Source organism: Lepidochelys kempii, chromosome 3 (genome assembly GCF_965140285.1).
Source record: "Lepidochelys kempii isolate rLepKem1 chromosome 3, rLepKem1.hap1, whole genome shotgun sequence".
In the NCBI taxonomy this organism is placed as follows: Eukaryota; Metazoa; Chordata; order Testudines; family Cheloniidae; genus Lepidochelys; species Lepidochelys kempii.
Genome location: NC_136382.1, coordinates 1,320,712 through 1,344,140, shown reverse-complemented (window position 1 = coordinate 1,344,140; position 23,429 = coordinate 1,320,712). Strand labels below are relative to the sequence as shown.

The following is a 23,429-nucleotide window of genomic DNA, read 5'->3' as shown; positions in this document are numbered from 1 at the left end:
CGGAAGGGGGCGGGGGGCTGGATTAACTGGGGTTTGTAACTACTGTAAACAGCCTGGACACTGAAAAAAAGAGTGTCCAAGATGACCTAATAATTGTATGGGAAATCAAGTGAACCCCCCGCTGGTTCCTCCAGCTGATCCCCAACCCTATTTTTCACCCCAACAATGACAGGATGCTGGGGAACCTCACAAAGTTTTAGCTCCCTTATTACCTCTGTCCCCTACTGGAGAATGTGTCCTGACTGTAAATGATCCCTCTCTCCCTTTCCTTGTTGATACTGGAGCTTCTCTTTCTACAATCCGCACCACTGACTTGCCTGAGGTTCCCCGATCTGGAAAATCTGTGTCTGCTGTTGGCATTACAGGGATCCCTACCTCTTTTCCCCTCTCAAAACCTTTGTCTGTTCAGGTTGGTTCCCTCTCTGAGGAGCATGCATTCCTCCTCTCTGATTCCACCCCTGCAAACTTTCTGGGACGGGACTTGCTATGCAAACTTGGCTGTTCTATTTACTGCTCCCCAGATGGTGTCTATCTGCAAATCCCTCAGTCTTCCTTATGTGATTCTGTAGCCTCCCTGCTGTCTGAAACTTCCCTCTCCACTCTGGTCCCTGGCTGTCCCTTAACTCCATCCCTAGAGCACCTAATCTCTCAGGTTCCTTCCTCCCTATGGCCATCTCACCCATCTGAAGTGGGCCGATTAAATACTGACCCAGTTCGGATTACTGTAGACAATTCCAAACCTCTGCCTCGCCTGTTCAGTATCCTTTGAATCCTGAGGCAGAGGCTGGGATTGCTCCAGTTATATCTGCATTAAAAGAACAAGGAATTATTGTCCCTTGTTCCAGCCCCTGTAACACCCCTATCCTCCCAGTTCAAAAGGCTGATGGCAAATCGTGGCGATTTGTTCAAGACCTTCGAGCTATTAACCGTATTGTCAGACCTTCTTTTCCAGTGGTTCCTAACCCTGCTACAATACTAGCGTCTATTCCTCCTAATGCAACCCACTTTACTGTTGTAGATTTGTGCTCCGCTTTCTTCTCTGTCCCAGTTCACTCTGAATCCCAGTATCTCTTTGCCTTCTCCTACAAGGGTCAGCAATATACATGGACTACCCTTCCCCAGGGGTATACAGAGAGTCCATCCTATTTTTCTCAAGCCCTAGCCAGGGATCTCGCTGATCTGGTTTTCCCATCAGGATCCACACTGATCCAATATGTGGACGACTTACTCCTGTGCTCCCCCTCTCTGTCTGCCTCAGAAACTGATTCACTAACACTTCTCACAGCTTTAGTGAACAAGGGTCATAAGGCTTCTCGCACAAAATTGCAGCTCTGCCAAACCTCAGTCACATACCTAGGCTTCCTTCTCTCCCAGGGCTCCCGTACACAATCTCCAGCCCGGGTACAAGCCATCCTTAGCTTTCCCCAGCCTTGCTCTCCACGCCAGGTGAGAAAATTCTTAGGCATGACAGGGTTCTGTAGGCAATGGATTCCACAATATGCTTCTCTGGCTAAACCACTCCAAGAACTCACTCGATCCTCTGTACCTAACCCCATGCTATGGCCACTTGAAGCAAATGCTGCTTTCATCTCCCTTAAGCAGAATTTAGCCTCTGCCCCTGCCTTAGGGTTACCTAACTATGACAAGCCTTTTACCCTTTTCTGTCACGAACAATCTGCTTGTGCCCTTGGGGTTCTTCCTCAGGAGCACGGTGACAGAAATCGCCCGGTGGCTTATTTTTCTGCAACCTTGGACCCTGTAGCCCAGGGTTTACCCCCTTGCCTACGCGCTGTAGCTGCTGCAGCACGCCTGGTCGAGATGTCTGAGTCCCTTGTCCTCCGCTCTCCTCTCACTCTCATGGTTCCCATTCTGTGGAAACTCTCCTTCTGCAACACAACACGGCTCACCTCTCCTCTGCTCGCCTCACTAGGTATGAACTTCTGCTGCTTTCAGCCTCACATATCACTATTAAGCGCTGCTCCCGGTTAAACCCTGCTACCCTCCTTCCTTTACCTAGTGATGGTGAACCCCATGACTGCCCTGCAACTGTCTCCGCTATCACTGTCCCGCGCCCCGACCTTTCAGATGTACCTCTCCCTAACTCTGACCTGGTATTATTCACTGATGGGTCCTGTTATAGAAATGACCAAGGCCACCTTCTTGCAGGGTACGCTGTGGTCTCTCTCTCGGAGACCATAGAAGCTGTGCCCTTACCCTCTGTGACCTCTGCCCGGGTGGCTGAACTGATTGCTCTAACCCGTGCCTGCTTTCTAGCCAAGGGGCTCTCTGCCACTATTTTTACTGATTCTCGGTATGCCTTTGGGGTTGTGCATGACTTTGGCACCCTCTGGCAGGCTCGAGGTTTTCTTACCTCTACTGGTACCCCTATCAAGAATGGCCCCTACATTGCCGCCCTCCTGTAGGCAGTTTTACTACCGTCTGCCTTGGCAATTGTTAAGTGTACTGGCCACTCAGCGGCAGACACCGAGGTGTCAAAAGGTAATGCACTTGCTGATGCTGCTGCAAAACATGCCGCCACTATAAAACCTTCACCAGAAGCGTTTCTTGGTCCCCTCTCTGTCTCTGTAACGCCACCATCCCTGTCTCATCTCGCTCAGCTCCAGGATTCTGTCCCAGAAACAGAGAAAGACTCCTGGAGTGCTTTGGGTTGCTCTTTGCATTCTGATTCCCTTTGGCGATCGCCCACCGGTACCTTTGTAGCCCCCCCTCATTCTACCCGTCTCTAGCCGCCCTGCTATATGGTGTTTCGCATGTCGGCAAGGAGGGGATGGTCTCTGCTATGAGTAAGGCGGGGTGGTGGGCTCCCCATTTCAGCTCCTTTGCAACCCGCCACTGTGCCGCTTGTGTTACTTGTCAAAGCCACAATGTATGCAAATCTGTAAAAGTAACACAAGGGTTCTGGGGTTTGCCTCAAGCACCTTTCCTACACTGGCAACTTGATTTTGTACAAATGCCAAAGTGTCAGAAATATAAATTCATTTTAGTTATAATATGTCTGTTTTCGGGTTGGATTGAAGCCTTTCCCTGTCGCAAAGCTGATTCATTGTCGGTTGCAAAATGTCTGTTAAACCACATTATCCCTACCAAGGGAATTCCTGCCACTTTGTCTAGTGACCGGGGAACACATTTTACTGGAAAAATTGTTCAACATCTAAACCAGGTATTACGTGTCACCCACCTGTTGCACTGCCCTTAACATCCACAGAGTGCAGGGGCAGTTGAAAGGCGAAATGGTGTGCTTAAAAATAAGCTGGCAAAAATCTGTAGTTCCACAGGGTTAAACTGGCCAGCTGCTTTACCACTGGCCCTTATGGAAATTCGGTCATCCCCATCCCAGAGACACAAATTGAGTCCATTTGAAATCATCATGGGAGGCCCTATGCGAACAATGGCTACTATTACCCCAGCCCCAGACCTAAACCTAACTCACAGCATGCTCCTCCAGTACTGCAAAGGGTTAATGCAAGCGGTGAGCTCCTTCCATTCGCAGGTGGGAGCAGCTTGGCCGAGGGAACCCACCTCTGCTGCAATGTCACACCCGAGCCTGGTGATTGGGTCTGCCTGCGGCACCACCTTCAGAAGCCCGCCTTGGAACCCCGGTGGAAGGGTCCGTACCAGGTACTGCTCACCACCCAGACAGCAGTGAAATTATCCGGCATCGCTGCACGGATCCACGCCTCACAGTGTAAGCCAGCGCCACCTCACGGGGACCAAGCACCTCTGCAAGACCACGCCGAACCAGCTTCAACCCCAGAAGACAAAGAGGAACAGCCTGCAATACCTTACAATCTGCGCTCTCGTAAGGGTTGCCAGAAGCAGAGGGTAAGCAGACAGCAGGACCCAACAAACAAGAAGCAGCAGTGAGCCTAGCGCCTGCTGCCGGGTGGACGTAAAACTGTGACTGCGGTTCCCTCGAAAGGGGTTGTCGGAACCAGAAAGGGTCCTGCTTCCAACATGTGTCCTTTGAGAAGCTTAATCCTCAGCTCCTGTGTCCTGAGGGTCTGGGGAATCCAGAGTGACAGTGACAATTCTTTCATCCAACAACAGTGCAGATAGCCCAGATCCTGAATATTTCTAATTGCTGGGTCTGCAGCCACATCCCAGCTCACTCACAAGCTAGTATCCCCACCATGGCAATCCCTGTGAATTCCTCAGAGCTTGCTGGAGAACCCTATCCACTTAAAAGGACATGGAAGGAAAATGACACTTGGGGGCTGGGAAAAACATATGTTCCTAAACTTATAAGTGTGGTGAAAGGAAAGGGCCACTGGTACTGGGTGCGTAATGGGACAGGGCTGAATCTAGGGAGGAGCAGCTGTCTCCAATACATCGTGTCCCATGGCGTATGGGACTATTCAAACAAGGTTGGAGAGTGGCAAACCGGGTATGGAAAGATAAACTTCCTCTCAACCTGGGATCAAACCAAAGATTCAATCTCTTGCTCCCTCTACAGCCTCCCTGAGAAAAACAGCACCATCTACAAATGTCATGTGAATGCTACCTCTTCTCCCAGTGAAAATCATCCTGTGCCCTTTGGGTTATACTATTCCTCCTTTGTAAATTCTTACATGTCAAAGGGTTGCAGTCAACCATTCCCAGCTTTAATGGGACATCATTGGGTTTGTGGGGAAAATGCTTACACTGTGTTACCAGCAAATTGGTCAGGTATCTGTTATCCTGCTCAGCTTTTCCCACAATTCCGGGTGCTTCAATCCCTCTCGCGAAATTGCCTCCGTAATTTCAGGTGAAAAAGGAGGGACTTGCCAGATGCTAAATGGTATGTGGATAACATAAGCCCCCTAACTTGGGAAGAAGCTGTTGGCATTTCTTTAGTCCCAGTAGGGGGGGGTAATCCCCCATACAAAAAGGCTTTTAAGGTTACAAGCGGTGGTTGAGATCATGGCCAATGAAACAGGAGAGAGCTTAAAAGCTCTAGCCAAAGAAGCGGGAGCGGTCCGACAAGTGGCCCTCCAAAACCGTGGGGCATTAGATATAATACTGGCAGCCAAAGGAGGGACCTGTGCTCTAATTGGAACAGAAAGCTGTGTATACATACCTGATAATACTAATGAGGTAATAAATCGTGCTAGCCATCTGGAGCAAATTGCATACCTTCCCCACGAAGAACCAAGTTCCTTGTGGAAATGGATAAGTAATTTATTCAATTTCTCTAGTCTGGGAAACTGGTTGTTTCAAGGAATCCTGACTATCCTATTTGGAGTGAGTTTGTGTGTGTATGGGGGTGGAGGGGATGTGAGAAAACCTGGATTTGTGCAGGAAATAGCCCAACTTGATTGTCATGCATATTGTGTAAAGAGTTGTCACTTTGGATGGGCTATCACCAGCAGGAGAGTGAATTTGTGTGGGGGGGTGGAGGGTGAGAAAACCTGGATTTGTGCTGGAAATGGCCCACCTGATGATCACTTTAGATAAGCTATTACCAGCAGGACAGTGGGGTGGGAGGAGGTATTGTTTCATATTCTCTGTGTGTATATTAAAGTCTGCTGCAGTTTCCACGATATGCATCTGATGAAGTGAGCTGTAGCTCACGAAAGCTCATGCTCAAATAAATTGGTTAGTCTCTAAGGTGCCACAAGTACTCCTTTTCTTTTTGCGAATACAGACTAACACGGCTGCTACTCTGAAAAATAATCTTTGTGTGTTTTCAATTGATTTCTTGTTGTATCCAAAACTGCACAAGACACACCATCCATCAGGTTACCCCTAACCAGAGTGCTAATCTAATGTTGTTAAATGTCACCAGTGAAAGTAATGAGAAAGAACAATTGATGTATGGAATCCAGTAAGTCATTGGTCATGGGCGTAGCCATGACCAAAAGGGGGGATTGTGGAAGTATAACATTGTATAAGTATAACGTTGTATAAGGGGACATGCTGGATACATAGTATATGAGAGGGCAGGCCAAAACATGTTACAAAGTATCTGAGGGAGCACACATAGGGACAGTTAGCTTTTGAATGGAGAAGCAATTAAGATAGACCCAGCACATCTAAGAAGCAGGCATCAAAATGGAAGGTGTGAAGGGCAATTAGTTAGGTTAACTGGAAGCTGTTAAAGGAGATTGTTAAAGGTGGCAGGTAATTGAAGATACGTGACTGGTCTCAGGGATCTCGAAGGGTGGTGACTAAAATCTTTTTCTTCTTTTGTCTGTAACTTCTCTGTAACTTGTTCTCCAAAAAACTGTATAAATTAAGAGACACAAGCCCCACTCGGGGGGCTCACTTCTAAATGTATTAGCAGAGCAGCTTTGCTAATAAAACAGAGTGGTCTGATAAATTGTGAGTCTGAGTCAAACTTTGACATTGGCAACAAAGGCACACTGCTGATTCATATCTAGCTTCTCATCCACTGTAATCCCCAGGTCCTTTTCTGCAGAACTGCTGCCGAGCCATTCGGTCCCTAGTCTGTAGTGGTACATGGGATTCTTCCGTCCTATGTGCAGGACTCTGCACTTGTCCTTGTTGAACCTCATCAGATTTCTTTTGGCCCAATCCTCCAATTTGTCTAGGTCCCTCTGGACCCTATCCCTACCTCTCCCCACAGCTTAGTGTCATCTGTGAACTTGCTGAGGGTGCAATCCATCCCTTCATCCAGATCATTAATAAAGATGTTGAACAAAACTGGCCCCAGGACTGACCCCTGGGGCACTCCGCTTGATACCAGTGGCCCCCTAGACATTGAGCCATTGATCACTACGCGTTGAGCCCGACGATCTAGCCAGCTTTCTATTCACCTAATAGTCCATTCATCCAATCCATACTTTTTTAACTTGCTGGAAGAATACTGTGGGAGACCGTATCAAAAGCTTTGCTAAAGTCAAGATGTATCACGATAACATAACAGACCATAAGCTGATTGCGTAGCCCATAAGGCCAGTTTGCTAGCTTGCTATATTGCATAATGTGTTTTCTTCACTAGTTTGATTGATCATATTACTTTCTTGGGTTTTGTTTATGCCAAATTCCAGTATATGTTATTCGTAATAATTATTCATGGTTATTCATAATAGTCGGCTGTAAGGCAAGCAACCTACAGGCCCGTATGATTAGCTAGAGCAAGTCAGAATGAGTGTTTGTAACCTTTGGCATAGATAAATGGCTGACCGGTTGCTCCTCTTGACCTTGGGGAACTGAATGGGGAACCAAACAAAGAACTGAGTATGTTTATCGTAGGTCTGGAACAGACCGACACAGACCAGTAACTGCAGGGCACAGAGCAGAACATGGAAGTAGTAAGTTAGGCCAAGGGTAATGGTTTTGGGCATGAGATAATTTATATTAACACGTGTTAGGGGGCTTATTCCTTCACCCACTTACTTCCCTGGTCCTTCTCGCATGAACAGAGAGCAACAATACCCGAAGTCCAAAGGTGCAAACAATTCGATGTTTATTGGGGTGAACTTCCAGCAAGCATGATTCCAGTTTCCTTCCTTAATATCCTCCTTCCCAGCTCTGACACCACAGAGCCTTACACCTGTGTCCCTGTTCCCATTACTACCCTTAGCCAAACATGATTCCAGCTTCCTTACTCCCATTCCCTGTTCCCATTTCCCCCTTTAGCAAAACATGATTCCAATTTTCTTACCCCCATTCCCTGTTCCCATCTCCCTCACCCACATGCCCATGTCCACCCACACCCACACCCAGTCACTTCCTCATTGACTACAGATTATATAGTAAAACTTGAGTTCTGCTTAGCTATACCTTAACCAATCATTTTCCTGAAATTTAACTAACCAATCCTAACATATTGTAACATGATTAGCTAACCCATTATATCCCACCACCTCAATTAGTTTACACCCAGCAAAATTAATTATGCAGCAGACAGGAACAATCACAGAACCAGACAGAGATTATACAGACAAACAACAGCAAAGTGGGAACTATAATGACAAAACAACACAGAAGTGAGGATTTCACATCCCAGCTATTGATAAGTGAGTTCTTGCCAGACAGGATGCTATCAAACTAAGTTTCCTTTTACATTTTCTAGGCACTTCCCTTTCTCTGGAGGCGATAGGAATACAATCCTGTCCTGATAGTGCCTAACAGCCCAATAGCACCTTATTTCAATGTGACTAGTTTGGAATGTGAGGATGTGACCCGTCGCTTCCCAGCTTATGGCTGCCTCTGCTGCTTAGCCAAAGGCCTGAGCCTAAGCACAGGGCCACAAACTGTCACGGGGAGAGAAGGCCCTTACACTGGCAGACAGTGGTTTTGATTCTTTCTTTTATACCTCTATCACTAGCCAAGTGATAAGAATACACCTAAATTCTTAGAGTCTAGGCCTTTACAGACAGGCCTGAATATCTATATCCTCACACGTATGAATATATGTCATAATATGTTAATCTATAGAGTAAGTGCACCCAAAGATTGATCTGGGTGAGGAAATAAGATTTGGGCATGGTAGATTGGGCCTTGATTAAGGCAGTACCAGGACCCTATAAGAGGGCAAACACCCATGCAGGACAGGGTGCTCTTTCCTATCTTCTATCAAGCTATCAGCTCAGCTTTGCAACACAGCCTCGCTACTCAACACTCAAACCTAATCCCCAGACCATCGAATTCATCAGGCATGCCAGAGACCAGGCTGGTCCTGTCTCCCACTACAGGACTTCAGGGAAGGTGGTAAGTTTGCTAGTTTAAGTAGTCTTTTAGAATAGAGATGTTACCATCAGGGTCACAGAATTGCATTACTTCTTTGTGACTCTGTGTTTAATAGTGTTTATTGTTTTTTTCATTCATTTTAATAAAGATCTTATCAATTTGGTATTGTCCTCAGGATATGTATCCTTGCCACACAACCCGAGGGTGATCTCACGACATTGAACTTTCTGTGTTTTCTAACCCTGTAGCCTGAGTTGGGATGAGAACCTAAATATTTTCTGGTCAGATCAGTGGCGAGATGTAATAAACTAGCCCATAAATTCAAGTCAACACTTGTAACCCTCATCAACAGAAAAGACCCAGATCAAGCACCACTGACATGCCAATGTCTCTTGCTAAGGTTAATGTGATTTAATCCAGTTGCTCAATATGTTCCTGGGAACAATCTGGTAGTACATACACTCTGTCCTGGAGCCAAGCATCGCACTCAAATAACCATGAGCTGGAAGATGACTTAGAGGGGTACACGGATGCCGCGGACCCATACAGACCAGTGAGAGAAAAGTGATGACTTCAGAGACAAAAAGTAACCCTGACAGACACGCAACTTCAGGAAGTTCTAAGTTACAGTGGAGTGACCAGCTTACGTGTTTAAAGGACACTAAGGAAGTGACAAGAGACTCCTTTGTGGTGTGTGGACAATTGAGTGAGTCAGATGGATTCATGATTAAAGGGGGTTGCATTGTAACTCCAAACGAAATGAGAGAGGAAATCCTAAACCTCCTCCATGAAGGACATCATGGGTTAGCTAAATGCCATGAAAGGGCCAACCAGTCAGTGCAGGGGCCGGCCATCAGCAAGGACGTTAAGAACAAAATATCTGCATGTGATCATTTGAGAAATGAGACCAGCACAACACAAAGAACCCTTAATGACAACACCTCTGCCAGACAGACCTGGGAAGGGACTAGCTGCAGATTTATGCAGATTCAGAAGACATCATTACTGGGTCACCATGGACTAGTTTCCCAGGTCCATAGGGATAATGTACTTGAAAGACGTAACATTTTGCAGTGAGACCGAGAAAGTGAAGTGCACTTTTGCTCACTTTGGTGATGGACAACGGACCACAACTCACTGCAGTGGAATTTAAGTCATTCGGAACAAAATATGACTTTGATCATATTACTAGCAACCCACGTTACCCACAAGCGAATGGAGAGGCTGAGAGAGCTGTGCAGACAGCCAAGAAAACCCACAGCAGGAAGATCCCTTCCTTGCTCTTCTGAGCTACAGATAAACACCAAGAGCAGCTACTGGATACAGTCCAGCACAACTCCTGATGGGAAGACAACTGGGAAATACTGTTCCTACCCACAAAGTGCCCAGACACGAAGAGAGCAGCCAAATCAGATAAAACAGCTACAGGAGCTTGTGGACACTTTTACAACAGGCGTCATTCATAGGCGCTGACTCCGTGGGTGCTCTGAGGCTGCAGCACCTACAGGGAAAAATTAGTGGGTGCTCTGCACGCACTGGCAGCCAAGCTCCCCTCACCACCCGCCCCACCTCCTCCTCCTCCCCTGAGCGGACTGCATCCCTGCTTCTCCACCTACCTCCCAGCGCTTCCTGCCAGGCCACTGCCAAACAGCTGTCTGGCAGCGTTAGCACGCTCCGGGGGGCACGGGGGGGGACACATGGTGTGCTCAGGGGAGGAGGCGGGGCCGGGGCAGGGATTTGGGGAAGGAGTTGGAATGGGGCAGGGAGGGAGCGCAGTTGGGGTGGGGACTTTGGGGGAGGGGTTGGAATGGAGACAGGGCAGGGATGGGAAGAGGCGGGGCAGGGACCTGACGGAAGGGGTGGAGTGGGGGTGGGGCCGGGGAGAAAGGGGAAGTCAGCGCCTAAGGCGTCACTCAGAGACCTGCGGGGACAGAAGCTAGTGGCCACGTTCATGTCAAACTGGATGAAGGAAACGGCTGGAGAGCCCCAACTATCACAAAATAAAAAGAACTCGGTGCCCAGAGCCTGTGGGATCGAGACCGGCCGGAGGGCGCCACAGAAACCATCGGCACCTGCCGTCGGGGTCGGAAAGAACAAGTAACCAGCAAGCCCTACAGATGGCGGAGGCAGAACACCATGACGACTCGAGGATTTAGACCAACCCCAGCCAGCCGTTGAACCTATGGGCAGCCAGACGACCCAGTTGTTACGGGATCGCTCCGTGCACTTAGAAACCCAGCATGATTCGGAGACTCCTCACAGACTGATCAGCATGGAACTCCCCAGGCAGCGCACGAGCAGAACGACAGGAGACCCTGGCAATTGCGAACCTTGGGCTACAGCAAACGTGGTCCCTGGATCCCACCTCCAGCCCAGCTCCTGCGGTGGGGGGCTGAGAGCTCCTGTCAACTCTGTCAGCTCCCGGGCCAGAGGCGCTGTGCCCATCCCCCTCGCACTCTGACGAACCCCTGGCTGTACTGAACACAGGGCTTGGATCCCCAGGGTCCGTTGCAGTGAGGGTGTGGGAAATGGAGAACTCAGAGGAGGTGGTGACAGAACCACAGGACTGGAGGAACCTCGAGAGGTCTCTTACTCCGGTCCCCTGCCTCATGGCAGGACCAAGTATTATCTAGACCAGTGTTTCTCAAGCTGGGGTACTGCAGGGGGTCCACAGGGGGTCTGCAGGGAGTCCACAGGCCCAGCTGATCAACTCCTCCCCTCACTCCCGGAGCCTCCTTCACACCAGGGAACAGCTGATGGGAGGGAGGGGGAGGAGCGGGGACCTTGGGTCCGCGCTCCCAAAAGTGGCCAGCGCATCCCTGCGGCCCGGGCAGGGGAGGGGGCAGGGGGTCTCCACACGTGGCCCCCAGCCTGAGTGCTGACTCCACAGCTCCCACTGGGTGGGAACTGCGGCCAATGGGAGCTGCGGGGGCAGTGCCGGAGGGCAGGGGCAGCACATGGAGACCTCCGGCCCCTCACCTAGGAGCCGCTGCCAGAGAGATGTGCCGGTCGCTTTTGGGAGCTGCCCAAGGTAAGTGCTGCCCAAGGTAAGTGCCCCCCTCACTCCCTCCCACACCCCACCTCTCTGCTCCAGCCCAGCACCCTGCACCCCTTACCCCCTCCCAAACTGCCAGCCCAGAGCCCACACCCCCTCACCCCATCCCGCACCCAAACTCCCTCCCAGAGCCTGCACTGCCTCCTGCACCCAAACTCCCTCCCAGAGCCCACACCCTGCACCTCCTCCTGTACCCCAACCCCCCTGCCCCAGCCTGGTGAAAGTGAGTGAGTCTCTTCCCCAGACTAAACAAACCCAATTTTTTCAGTCTTCCCTCATAGCTCACACAACGCACTGTCAACCTGTGGAACTCCTTGCCAGGGGATGTTGTGAAGCCCAACACCATAACAGCATTCGAAAAAGAACTTAGATAAGTTTATGGAGGATAGGTCCAACAATGGCTATTAGCCAGGATGGGCAGGGATGGTGTCCGTAGACTCCGTTTGCCAGAAGCTGGGAATGAGCGACAGAGGATGGATCACTTGGTGATTCCCTGTTCTGTTCATTCCCTCTGGGGCACCTGGCATTGGCCACTGTGGGAAGACAGGACACTGGGATAGATGGGCCCTTGGTCTGACCCAGTATGGCCGTTCTTATGTCATGTTTTGTAGACCTTTAATCATTTCTGTTGCTCTTCTCTGAACTTTCTCCAATTTGTCCACACCCTTCCTGAAATGTGGCGCCCAGAACTGGACACAATAGACACAGTTGAGGCCTAATCAGCATGGAGTAGAGCGGAAGAATTACTTCTCATGTCTTGGTTACAACACTCCTGCTAATACATCCCAGAATGATGTTTTCTTTTTCTGAAACAGTGTTATACTGTTGACCCATATATAGCTTGTGATCCGCTATGACCCCCAGATCCCTTTCCGCAGTACTCCTTCCTAGACTGTCATTTCCCATTTTGTACGTGTGCAACTGATTGTTTCTTCCTAAGTGGAGTACTTTGCATTTGTCCTTGTTGAATTTCATCCTATTAACTTCAGACCATTTCTCCAGGTTGTCCAGATCAGTTTGAATTTTAATCCTATTCTCCAAAGCACTTGCAACCCCTCCCAGCTTAGTATCGTCCGCAAACTTTACACATGTACTCTCTATGCCATTATTTAAATCATTGATGAAGATATTGAACAGAACCGGACCCAGAACTGATCCCTGCAGGACCCCACTCGTTATGCCCTTCCAGCATGACTGTGAACCACTGATAACTACTCTCTGGGAACGGTTTTACAATCAGTTTTGCACCCACCTTATAGTAGCTCCACCTAGGTTGTATTTCCCTAGTTTGTTTATGAGCAGGTCATGCGAGACAGTATCAAAAGCTTTACTAAAGTCAAGATCGACCATGTCTACCACTTCCCCCCTATCCACAAGGCTTGTTACCCTGTCAAAGAAAGCTCTCAGATTGGTTTGACAAATCCATGCGGACTGTTATTTATCACCTCATTATCTTCTAGATGTTTGCAAATTGATGGCTTAATTGTTTGCTCCATTATCTTTCCGGGTACAGAAGTTAAGCTGACTGGTCTGTAATTCCCTGGGTTGTCCTTATTTCCCTTTTTATAGATGGGCACTAGATTTGCCCCCCTCCAGTCCTCTGGAATCTCTGCCGTCTTCCACGACTGTTGGAAGACACTTGCCAATGGCTCAGAGGGAATCGAATGTCACACTGTGTTTCACTGTTCAGCCATTAGGCAGCGCTATGTGCAAAATACCTAGTAAAGGAACCTCAGCCAGACCAGGCCAAGCATGGCAGGGCCCAGTGATGAACCCAGCCAGGGGGTACCTTGCTCAGAGCATAGGCGCCAACTTCTCCCGGCGCCGGTGGGTGCTCGACCCCCTCTGCCCCGGCTCCGCCTGACTCCACCCCCTGTCCCGCACCCATTCCAACCCCTTCCCCAAATCCCCGCCCCGGCCCCACCTCTTCCTCACCTCCTCCCCTGAGCGTGCCGCATTCCCACTCCTCCCCCTCCCTCCCACAGCTTGTTATGCCACAAAACAGCTGTTTAGCAGTGGGAAGTGCTTGGCGGAGGAGCGGGGATGCAGCAGGCTGGGAGGAGGCAGAGGTGAGCTGGGGTGGAGGTAAGGGAAGTTTGGCTGCCGGTGGGTGCAGGGCACCCACTAACTTTTCCCTGTGGGTCCTCCAGCCCTGGAGCACCCATGGAGTCGGCGCCTATGGCTCAGAGATAAGCCCTGTAGTCAGTCTATATCTGGTACACTGAGGGGCAGGGAAAGCCACATGCCTGCCCCCCTGGGGTACAGGGAAAGCCATGTGCCCACCCCCCCAGGGTGCAGGGAAAGCCATGTGCCCACCCCCCCGGCGGGCGCCCCATCCCCCTTACCCTGCTCCTGCGAGCCCCTCTGCTTCGCCATGCTCTGCAGATACTCCCGCTCCTCCTGCAGCCACCGCTCTCGCACCTGGTAGTCCATCTCCCAGCCTGGGGCAGGGGCTGGGCAGCTGTCCCACGCCGTCCTCGGGCTGTTGGAGACAGACAGGGACATGCACTAGCAGGACGGAGCAAATCCTACCCTCCCTGGCCTAGTCACGGCCAGCCGCACATACACCCAGGGAACCTCGGCATGGCATGGCAGCTGTCTCTGCCTGGATCCTGCCACATGGCAACGCCACCCATGGGACGGAGAATCCCAAGTCCTGCTGAAACTGCCAGGGGGGATCAGGAACCCGAACAGAATCTCCTAGAGATCCCAGCAGCTCACACCTCCTATCCCAGAGCAGGAATTAATGCTTCACCCCCAGGGGCTGGCAGCAGTACCTGGGGAGTGGGGAAACTGAGTCACACAGCTGGTTCATCAAATCTTACCAACTGCCCACATTCTCTTTGCTTTATGTGCCGTAACTTCTTACCCATCTCCTAATTGTGATACATCCCTACCACACATACATGGGGACGAATTCTTGGATCCACACCTTAGCTAAGCAACCCTGAAGTAAATGAGTGAGAGCCCTACTGTGTGGCACTGGCTGGCTGCTGACAGGGCCACAGAAACATGCCAGCAGCCAGCCGCTTCCAGGAGCAGCGTGGGGCCAGGGCAGGGAGGTAGCCTGCCTGAGCCCCGCTGTGCTGCCGGACTTTTAGCACCCTGGAGATCGCGATCGACTGGCAGAGGCTCCAGGATCGACCAGTCGATCACGATTGACGGGTTGGTGACCACTAATCTAGCCCTTGGCCTTCACAACATCTTCTGGCAAGGAGTTCCACAGGTTGATAGTGCATTGTGTGAAAAAATGCTTCCTTTGTTTTAAACCTGCTGCCTATTAATTTCATTAGGTGACCCCTAGTTTTTGTGTTTTAAGGAGGAGTAAATCACACTTCCTTATTTAATTTCTCTATACCACTCATGATTTTATAGACCTCTATCCTATCCCCCCTTAGTCATCTCTTTTCCAAGCTGAACAGTCCCAGTCTTATTAATCTCTCCTCATACGGAAGCCGTTCCAGACCCCTGATCATTTTTGTTGCCCTTTTCTGAACCTTTTCCAATTCCAATATCTCTTTTTTGAGATGGGGCAATGCAGTATTCAAGATGTGAGCATACCATGGATTTATATAGAGGCAACATGATATTTTCTGTCTTATTATCTATCCCTTTCCTAATGGTTCCCAGCATCCTGTTTGCTTTTTTGACTGCCACTGTACACTGAGTGGATATTTTCAGAGAAGTATCCACAGTGACTCCGAGATCTCTTTCTTGAGTGGTAACAGCTAATTTAGACCCCATCATTTTATATGTAGAGTTGGAATTATGTTTTCCAATGTGCATTACTTTGCATTTATAAACACTGAATTTCATCCGCTATCTTGTTGCCCACTCACCCAGTTTTGTGAGATTCCTTTGTAGCTCTTCACAGTCTGCTTTGGGCTTAACTATCTGGAGTAGTGTCATATCTTTTGCAAATTTTGCCACCTCACTGTTTACCCCTTCTTCCAGACCATTTATGAGTATGGTTGTGAGATCCTGGCACCCCCTTATTCTCCACTGTCAGATAATTAGGATGTGTTTTGCACACAGTGTGCCTTGTGAGGTATCATTCTAAAAGTCTTGATCTGTTAGACAGTAATATCTCGTTGGATTGTGTGTGCTAGCGGTCGTGTGTGACGTTATGAAGTTGGGCTCTGTAGGTGTTACTGGAACCTGTTGTGAGGTTGAAAACACCCACAAGCAGCCTTTCAGGTACAACAGTAAAAAGGCCAAACAATGTGAATGGCTCATGGAGGAAATGCACAAGCACAAGGATTCCCCAGGAACTGTGTACAATAGAAACCTCTCGGAGACAGCACTGCACAATGGGATCTATTTGACCCGGGTCACAGCAAAAGAGCTTTCCACTGCGTGGGAAGAAGATATAAAAGGGGGACAATGACATCATGATGGTACCTCACTCTCCCTACAACACCACACCTGGAAATACCACAGGAACAAAGACTGAACTGGGGGAAGTGATGGTCCCAGGCTAAAGGTATTTCTAGCCTGTGTATGAAAACCTGGGACACCCAAGCTTGCAAAGCAAAGGCAGCTTGTGCCTTAAACAGATGGCAGATTCTTTTCACTCAGGGTGAGAATTTGCTAATTCATCTCCTACCTATCCAGTGTCTTAAGCTCAGTTTGTGGTTTTGTTTATTTACTAGGTAATCTGCTTTGATCTGTTTGCTATCACTTATAATCACTTAAAATCTATCTTCTTGTAGTTAATAAACTTATTTTATGTTTTAATCCAAACCAGTGTGTGTTTGACTAAGGTGTCTGGGGAAAATCTCAGCTTGGTTTCCACAAGTGTGCATGGTCCTCTTTACATTGAGGGAGAGGTGGACTGGTATTAAACCCGTATACTGGCCAGATTGGACCAGGGCAGGACGGTACTGCTCCAGGGTCCCAAGCTGGAAAGCTGGTGGTTAGAGAGCCTGCATGTAACTGCAGCTGGGTGTGTCCCTACCTGTGTGAATGCTGGTGAAAGTGCAGGCTGGAAGGCTTTGCAGCTTGTCACAGCAGCACAGTGTGAGAGGGAGCCCAGGCTGGTGGGTCAGAGGGCTCAGTGGTACCCCAGTTCCAGGTGGCATTCTGGGGGGAACCCATCACAATGAACAGCACAGGTCCCAGTTCAGAGCACTGGGGGACCCCACTATTTACCTCTCTCCATTCTGAAAACACCATTTATTCCTACTCTTTGTTTCCTGTCCTTTAACCAGTTACTGATCCATGAGAGAACCTTCCCTCTTATCCCATGACAGCTTACTTTGCTTAAGAGCCTTTGGTAATGGACGTTGTCAAGGGCTTTCTGAAAACCTAAGTACATTATATCCACTGGATCCCCCTTGTCCACATGCTTGCTGACCCCCTCAAAGAATTCTAGTAGATTGGTGAGGCGTGATTTCCCTTTATAAAAGCTGTGTTCAGGGCCAGATTTACACCTTACGCACCCCTAGGTACAGCATCTTCAGTAGCATCCCCTCCCCCCGCCTACAACTGACCTTCGTGTCATAGCTGCCGACTCATGGGTGCTCCAGGGCTGGAGCACCCATGGGGAAAAATTGGTGGGTGCTCTGCACCCACCGTCAGCTCCCCCCGCCCCAGCTCACTTCTGCCTCTGCTCCACCTTTGCCTCCTCCCCCAAGCACACCGAGTGCCCACCTTTTCCCCCTAGCTCCCAGCGCTTGCGCCGCGAAACATCTGTTTTGCACGGCAAGCACTGGGAGGGAGGGAGGGGGGAGGAGAGGGAACGTGGCACGCTCGGGGAAGAGGCGGGGCTGAGGCAGGGATTTGGGGAAAGAGTCCAATCAGGGCAGGGAGGGGGCAGAGTTGGGGCAGGGACTTTGGGGAAGAGGTTGGAATGGGGGCAGAGCAAGGGCAGGGAAAGACTGGAGTTGGGGTGGGGGGGTGAGCACCCATCGGCGTCGGGGAAAGCTGGCACCTATGCTTGGTGTTGCACAACTTTATAGAGGTGGGGCAACCCTAGAATGCCAGTGGCCCTAGGCACGTGCCTATTATGTCTAAGTGGAAATCTGGCCCTGGCCGTGTTAACTCTTCCCCAACAAATGGTGTTCATCTCTGTGTCTGACAGTTCTCTTCTCTACTATAGTTTCAACCAGTTTTGCCTGGTACTGAAGTGAGGCATGCAGGCCTGTAATTGCTGGGATCACCTCTGGAGCCCTTTTTAAAAACTGGCATTACATTAGAATCATAGAATCATAGAATATCAGGGTTGGAAGGGACCCCAGAAGGTCATCTAGTCCAACCCCCTGCTCAAAGCAGGACCAATTCCCAGTTAAATCATCCCAGCCAGGGCTTTGTCAAGCCTGACCTTAAAAACCTCTAAGGAAGGAGATTCTACCACCTCCCTAGGTAACGCATTCCAGTGTTTCACCACCCTCTTAGTGAAAAATTAGCTCTCCTCCAGTCATGTGGTAAAGAAGCTGATTTAAAGGACAGGTTACAAACCAGTTAGTAGTTCTGCAATTTCACATTTGAGTTCCTTCAGAACTCTTGGGTGAATCCCACCTGGTCCTGGTGACTTATTACTGTTTAGTTTATCCATTTGTTCCAAAACCTCCTCTAACGACATGTCAGTCTGCGACAGTTCCTCTGATCTGTCATGTAAAAAGAATGGCTCAGGTTTGGGAACCTCCCTCACATCCTCAGCCATGAAGACAGATGCAAAGAATTCAGTTAGCTTCTCTGCAATGGCCTTATCATCTTTGAGTACTCCTTTAGCATCTCCATCGTCCAGTGGCCCACTGGTTGTTTACCAGGCTTCCTGCTTCTGGTGTTCTTAAAAACATTTTGCTGTTAGTTTTTGAGTCTTTGGCTAACTGTTCTTCAAATTCTTTTTTGGCCTTCATAATTATATTTTTACACTTCCTTTGCCGGAGTTTATGCTCCTTTCTATTTTCCTCACTAGGATTTAACTTACACTTTTTAAAGAATGCCTTTTTGCCTCTCACTGCTTCTTTTACTTCGTTGTTTAACCACGGTGGCTCTTTTTTGGTTCTTTTACTATGTTTTTTAATTTGGAGTGTACATTTAAGTTGAGTCTTTGAAAAGTGTCCATGCAGCTTGCAGGGATTTCACTCTAGTCACTGTACCTTTTAATTTCTCTTTCACTAACCCCCTCATTTTTGTGTAGTTCCCCTTTCTGAAATTAAAGGCCACAGTGCTGAGCTGTTGAGGTGTTCTTCCCACCACAGGGATGTTAAATTTAATTATACTGTGGTCATATTAAATGTTCCTGTGGTGGCATTGACACTAGTAAGGACAGTAAGTACTACTAGTAAGTACCACTCCTTTACCAGGGACGGGGCGGTCCATGGGGGGCTGTTGTGATGGAGGCTGCAGAGGACACAGCATTGCAGGGCACGTGACCCATGTGCCCGAGATCACTGAGGAGTTTAAACGATTGAGGCAGCCAGAGACAGAGACTCTGTGTCCCAGCCCCCTGTCCGAGCCCTGTGCTCCATGGCCCCCTCAGCCCGAGCCCTATGGCCACCCAGCCTCCTGCCCAAGTCCTGTGCTCCATGGCCCCCCCAGCCCGAGCCCCACGGCCACCCAGCCTCCTGCCCAAGCTCTGTGCCCCATGGCCCCCCCAGCCTGAGCCCCATGCCCCCCCAGCTCCCTCCCCGAGCCCTGTGCCCCATTGCCCCCCAGCCCCCTGCCCAAGGCCACCCAGCCCCCTGCCTGATCCATGATCCCTCCTATTTAAGCCCCATTGCCCAGCCCCAGCCTGAGCTCCACACCCCCTGGCCAAGTCCTGATCCCCCTGTCTGAGTCTGCCCTGCCTCTGAAGTGGCCTCACTCCCTGGCTCCCCACATGGCCAGGAATAGCCCTTCCCGGCCCTTCCAGCCTCAGCTCTCTCAGCTGTTCCCCTGCTGCAGGCACTGTCTGCTGGCCCCACACCCACCCCACGGTGCCCCCCACCTGCTCTGGGATGTCTGCCCCACATCTGCCTCAGGACCCCTGCCCCATGCCGGCTGCCCCACACTGCCTGCCCCATGTCTGTCTTGGGACCCCTCCTGCACACCTGCCATGGGATGGCCCAGTGCTGGAGGGTCTGGAGATGAGGGGCCTGGGGGGGCACAGAGCCCCCCACACAAGGTCTGCATAGCCAGCGAGCAGCACAGCGCCGGGGGACCATTTAGTTTGATAGTTTTCTGTTATCAGTAGACACAGCTGGGAAACCCTTATGTCTTTATAGATGTAGCTGTGAAATCCTCACTTCTGTATTGTTTTGTCATTATAGTTTCCACTTTGTTGTTGTTTATTTGCATGGTCTCTGTCTGGTTCTGTGATTGTTCCTGTCTGCTGTATAATTAATTTTGCTGGGTGTAAACTAATTAAGGTGGTGGGATATAATGGGTTAGCTAATCATGTTACAATATGTTAGGACTGGTTAGGTAATTTCAGGAAAATGATTGGTTAAGGTATAGCTAAGCAGAACTCAAGTTTTACTACATAGTCTGCAGTCAATCAGGAAGTGAGGTAGGGGAATGGGAACGGAATGGGGGTGGGGAAATTGGAATCATGTTTTGCTAAGGGGGGAATGGGAACAGGGACACAGGTGTAAGGCTCTGTGGTGTCAGAGCTGGGAAGGGGGACACTAAGGAAGGAAACTGGAATCATTCTTGCTGGAAGTTCACCCCAATAAACATTGAATTGTTTGCACCTTTGGACTTTGGGTATTGTTGTTCTCTGTTCATGCGAGGACCAGGGAAGTAAGTGAGTGAAGGAATAAGCCCCCTAACATCTGACACTGGACCACATCTGGCCGGCAATGGGTGTCAGTGGTTAACAATTACCCAAGGCCAGGGGGGTTCCCGTCAAGTGCCTCCACCCAGCCTGGCTGCTCTGGGAACGGCGCTGGGGCAGGTCTCTTGCTGGTGCTGGGCAGGGCTCCAACCCGATGCTCAACTTGTGCCCACCTGGCCTGGGGATCTGGATTTCAAGGCACTGGGAGCAGTGACTGGAGCCTGCGGTGCAGTGGAGCTGGGACCAAAGGAGGTTTGCTGCTGGCCCTGGAGCAGACAGTCCTGGCCAGGGTTGAGTGGCAGTTGACCAGGGTTGTGTGTGGCTGATGGGGACCGGAGAGGCCATGTGCAGCTTGGCGGGTCCCGGGAGACCCCGGATGCCCCCAGGATGAGGCACTTGCTTTACAGGAGGTTTCATTCAAAGCTGGAAAGCTCGTCCCTCCAGGCCCTGAGCTGTGTCTGCTGTGCACAGCTCCCAGCTGCACTGGGTGGGCAGCTGGGCCTGGGGGTCCCTGCTCAGACATCTCCCAGCCTGGCTCCTGCTCCTCCCAGCCAGGCCCGCCGGGCAGCCAGGGGTGAGGGCTGGGCCCAGGCCGGCTCCTGCACAGCCAGAGCTGCCCTCACTGTCCTGCCCACGTCACACCGGCTCCCAGACACCCTCTCTGCCCTGGGGGTGCTCAGGGAGGAGAGGGCACGGTTGGGGCTCTACCCCCAGCCCTGCCGGTGCTGAGCACAGCACAGCGAGTCCTACTGGGGGTGGGGCCTGTGGAGCCACCAGGTGAGCCCAGCAAGGGGCCAGCTCCTTCCAAGGCAAAAGTCAGCAAGGGAGGGTGAGCGGGAAGGAAACGCCTGCAGAAGTAGTGCCCTGCGCAGGGCTCCCATGCGGGGCCTGCTGGGGCCAGGGACACCAGCCTGGCACCAGAGACACAGATGACACGTGTCTACACCCATGCCAAGACATGCCCAGGTGCCCCTCCCATCTCCCTAGACTGACCCCCCCACTGCTCCCTAGATCTTACATGCAGGCGCCCTCCCCCCCCACACACAAGCACCCACTGGTGCCAGGGTCCGGACTATCCCCCACCCCCCACACACGCAAGCTGGCAGCTGCTCCTCTGCACTCGCAGCAATCAGACTGAAATGACTGCACTCTCCTCCCCCAGAATCACTGGCTGCAGGAGCCCCCAGCTCCCCTTGCCATGCAGAGCCAGACTCCTTCCCCCCACATCCCTGACTCTGTCCCCTGGCGCAGAGCCGACCTACCTGTGCCCAGCCACGCTCCGCTCCTCACTCTCTGGTGGGGCTCCCTGGCCTCCAGCCTAGCCGCAGGGCCCCTTGGAGGCAGCCCGCCCCGCCTGATGACACATTAACCATGGGCGGTCCAAGCCAAACCCTCCCTCAGGTGCATCTCCCCAGCCAAGCCCTGTCTGCTGCCTCTCCTCCCTCCCACATGCTGGCAGAGGGAAGAGCCAGGCTCTGACTCATGTGCGATCCTCCTCGCTGGGGGCTGGCAGGATAACTGGCTCATCTGCCTCAGCCCAGCACTGCCAGCACTTAGCACACAGCCAGCCAAGTCTCACAGCCCGCGGGGGGGAGCAGAGCAGGTGGGGAAACTGAGGCTGAGAAGGGTTTTTTTGGGGTGGGGGGACACAGTAAGAACATCCTAGGGTCCTGACTCCCAGTTCCCCATGCTCCAACCCCTAAGCCACACTGCCTCTTCCTGGCTACATGGGCCAGCGGTTCTTTCTCAAGAAGCCGAAGGGGCGTTTTGACTTCACATCACAGCTGCTCGGTGTGCTACGGATCCCGCAGGGGATAGTGCAGATTGGCACTGGGGCCTCAGGGAATAGCATGGGGATGAAGTAGGAATTTCCTGTAATGTTTTTAGGAACTATTTGGACTTTCAGAAAGCCTTTGACAAGGTCCCGCACCAAAGGCTCTTAAGGTAACTAAGGAGTCATGGGGTGAGAGGGAAGGTCCTCTCCTGGATCGGTAACTGGAGAGAGGTAAATAGCAGGTCCCAGGGGTCTGTACCAGGACCAGTCCTGTTCAACATAGTCATAAATGAGCTGGAACAGGGGGTGAACAGGGAGGTGGCAAAGTTTGCAGACGATACAAAGTTGTTTAAGATAGTTAAGTCCACAGCTGAGTGCAAGGAGTTAGAGTCACAAAACTGGGTGAAAAGAAAAGGAGGACTTGTGGCACCTTAGAGACTAACCAATTTATTTGAGCATGAGCTTTCGTGAGCTACAGCTCACTTCATCAGATGCAGCTCACGAAAGCTCATGCTCAAATAAATGGGTTAGTCTCTAAGGTGCCACCAGTCCTCCTGTTCTTTTTGCGAATACAGACTAACACGGCTGTTACTCTGAAACCTGGGTGACCGGGCAACAAAATGGCAAAGAAATGCACATTGGAAACATAATCCCAACCATACACATAGTGACGGGGTTGAAATTAGCTGGTAACACCCAGGAAAGAGATCTGGGGGTCACAGTGAATAGTTCTCTGAAAATTTCAGCTCAATGCGCAGCAGCGGTCAAAAAGGCTAAGAATACTTTAGAAACTATTAGGAAAGGGACAGCTAAGAAGACAGACAATATCCTAATGCCGCTATCTAAATCCATGGGATGCCCACACCTTGAATACTGCACGCAGACGTGATCACCCCATCTCAAAAACAATACAGTGGAACTGGAAAAGGTTCAAAGAAGGGCAGCAAAGATGATCAGGGTATGAAACAGCTTCCATACGAGGAGAGACTCCAAACATTAGAGCCGTTCAGCTTGGAAAAGAGACGACTAAGTGGGGATATGACAGAGGTTTATAAAATCATGACTAGGGTGGAGAAGGTGAATAGCGAAGTGTTATTTACTATTCACATCACACACAAACTAGGGGTCGCCCAATGAAATTGACAGGCAGCAGGTTTAAAACAAACATAGGAAAGTACTTCACA

At 50.6% G+C, this 23,429-nt stretch overlaps 1 protein-coding gene across 7 annotated transcripts in view; it reads right to left on the bottom strand.

Annotated features, from left to right (window-relative positions):
* The window catches only part of LOC140908411 (cGMP-dependent protein kinase 1), a 72,725-nt gene that overhangs the window by 46,398 nt on the left and 2,898 nt on the right, over positions 1 to 23,429 (bottom strand). For 3 of the 7 annotated variants that reach the window (XM_078852005.1, XM_078852009.1, XM_078852008.1), the window contains exons 1-2: positions 21,734 to 21,844; positions 14,056 to 14,192 (exon numbers count right to left, since the gene is read on the bottom strand). In XM_078852005.1, the coding sequence (XP_078708131.1) occupies positions 14,056 to 14,143 (88 nt within the window). In that variant the 5' untranslated portion in view covers positions 14,144 to 14,192; positions 21,734 to 21,844. Of the gene's footprint in view, positions 1 to 14,055; positions 14,193 to 21,733; positions 21,847 to 23,429 lie in introns of those variants that run through there. The other 4 variants (XM_078852010.1, XM_078852007.1, XM_078852006.1 and 1 more) reach the window with 4 other exon arrangements.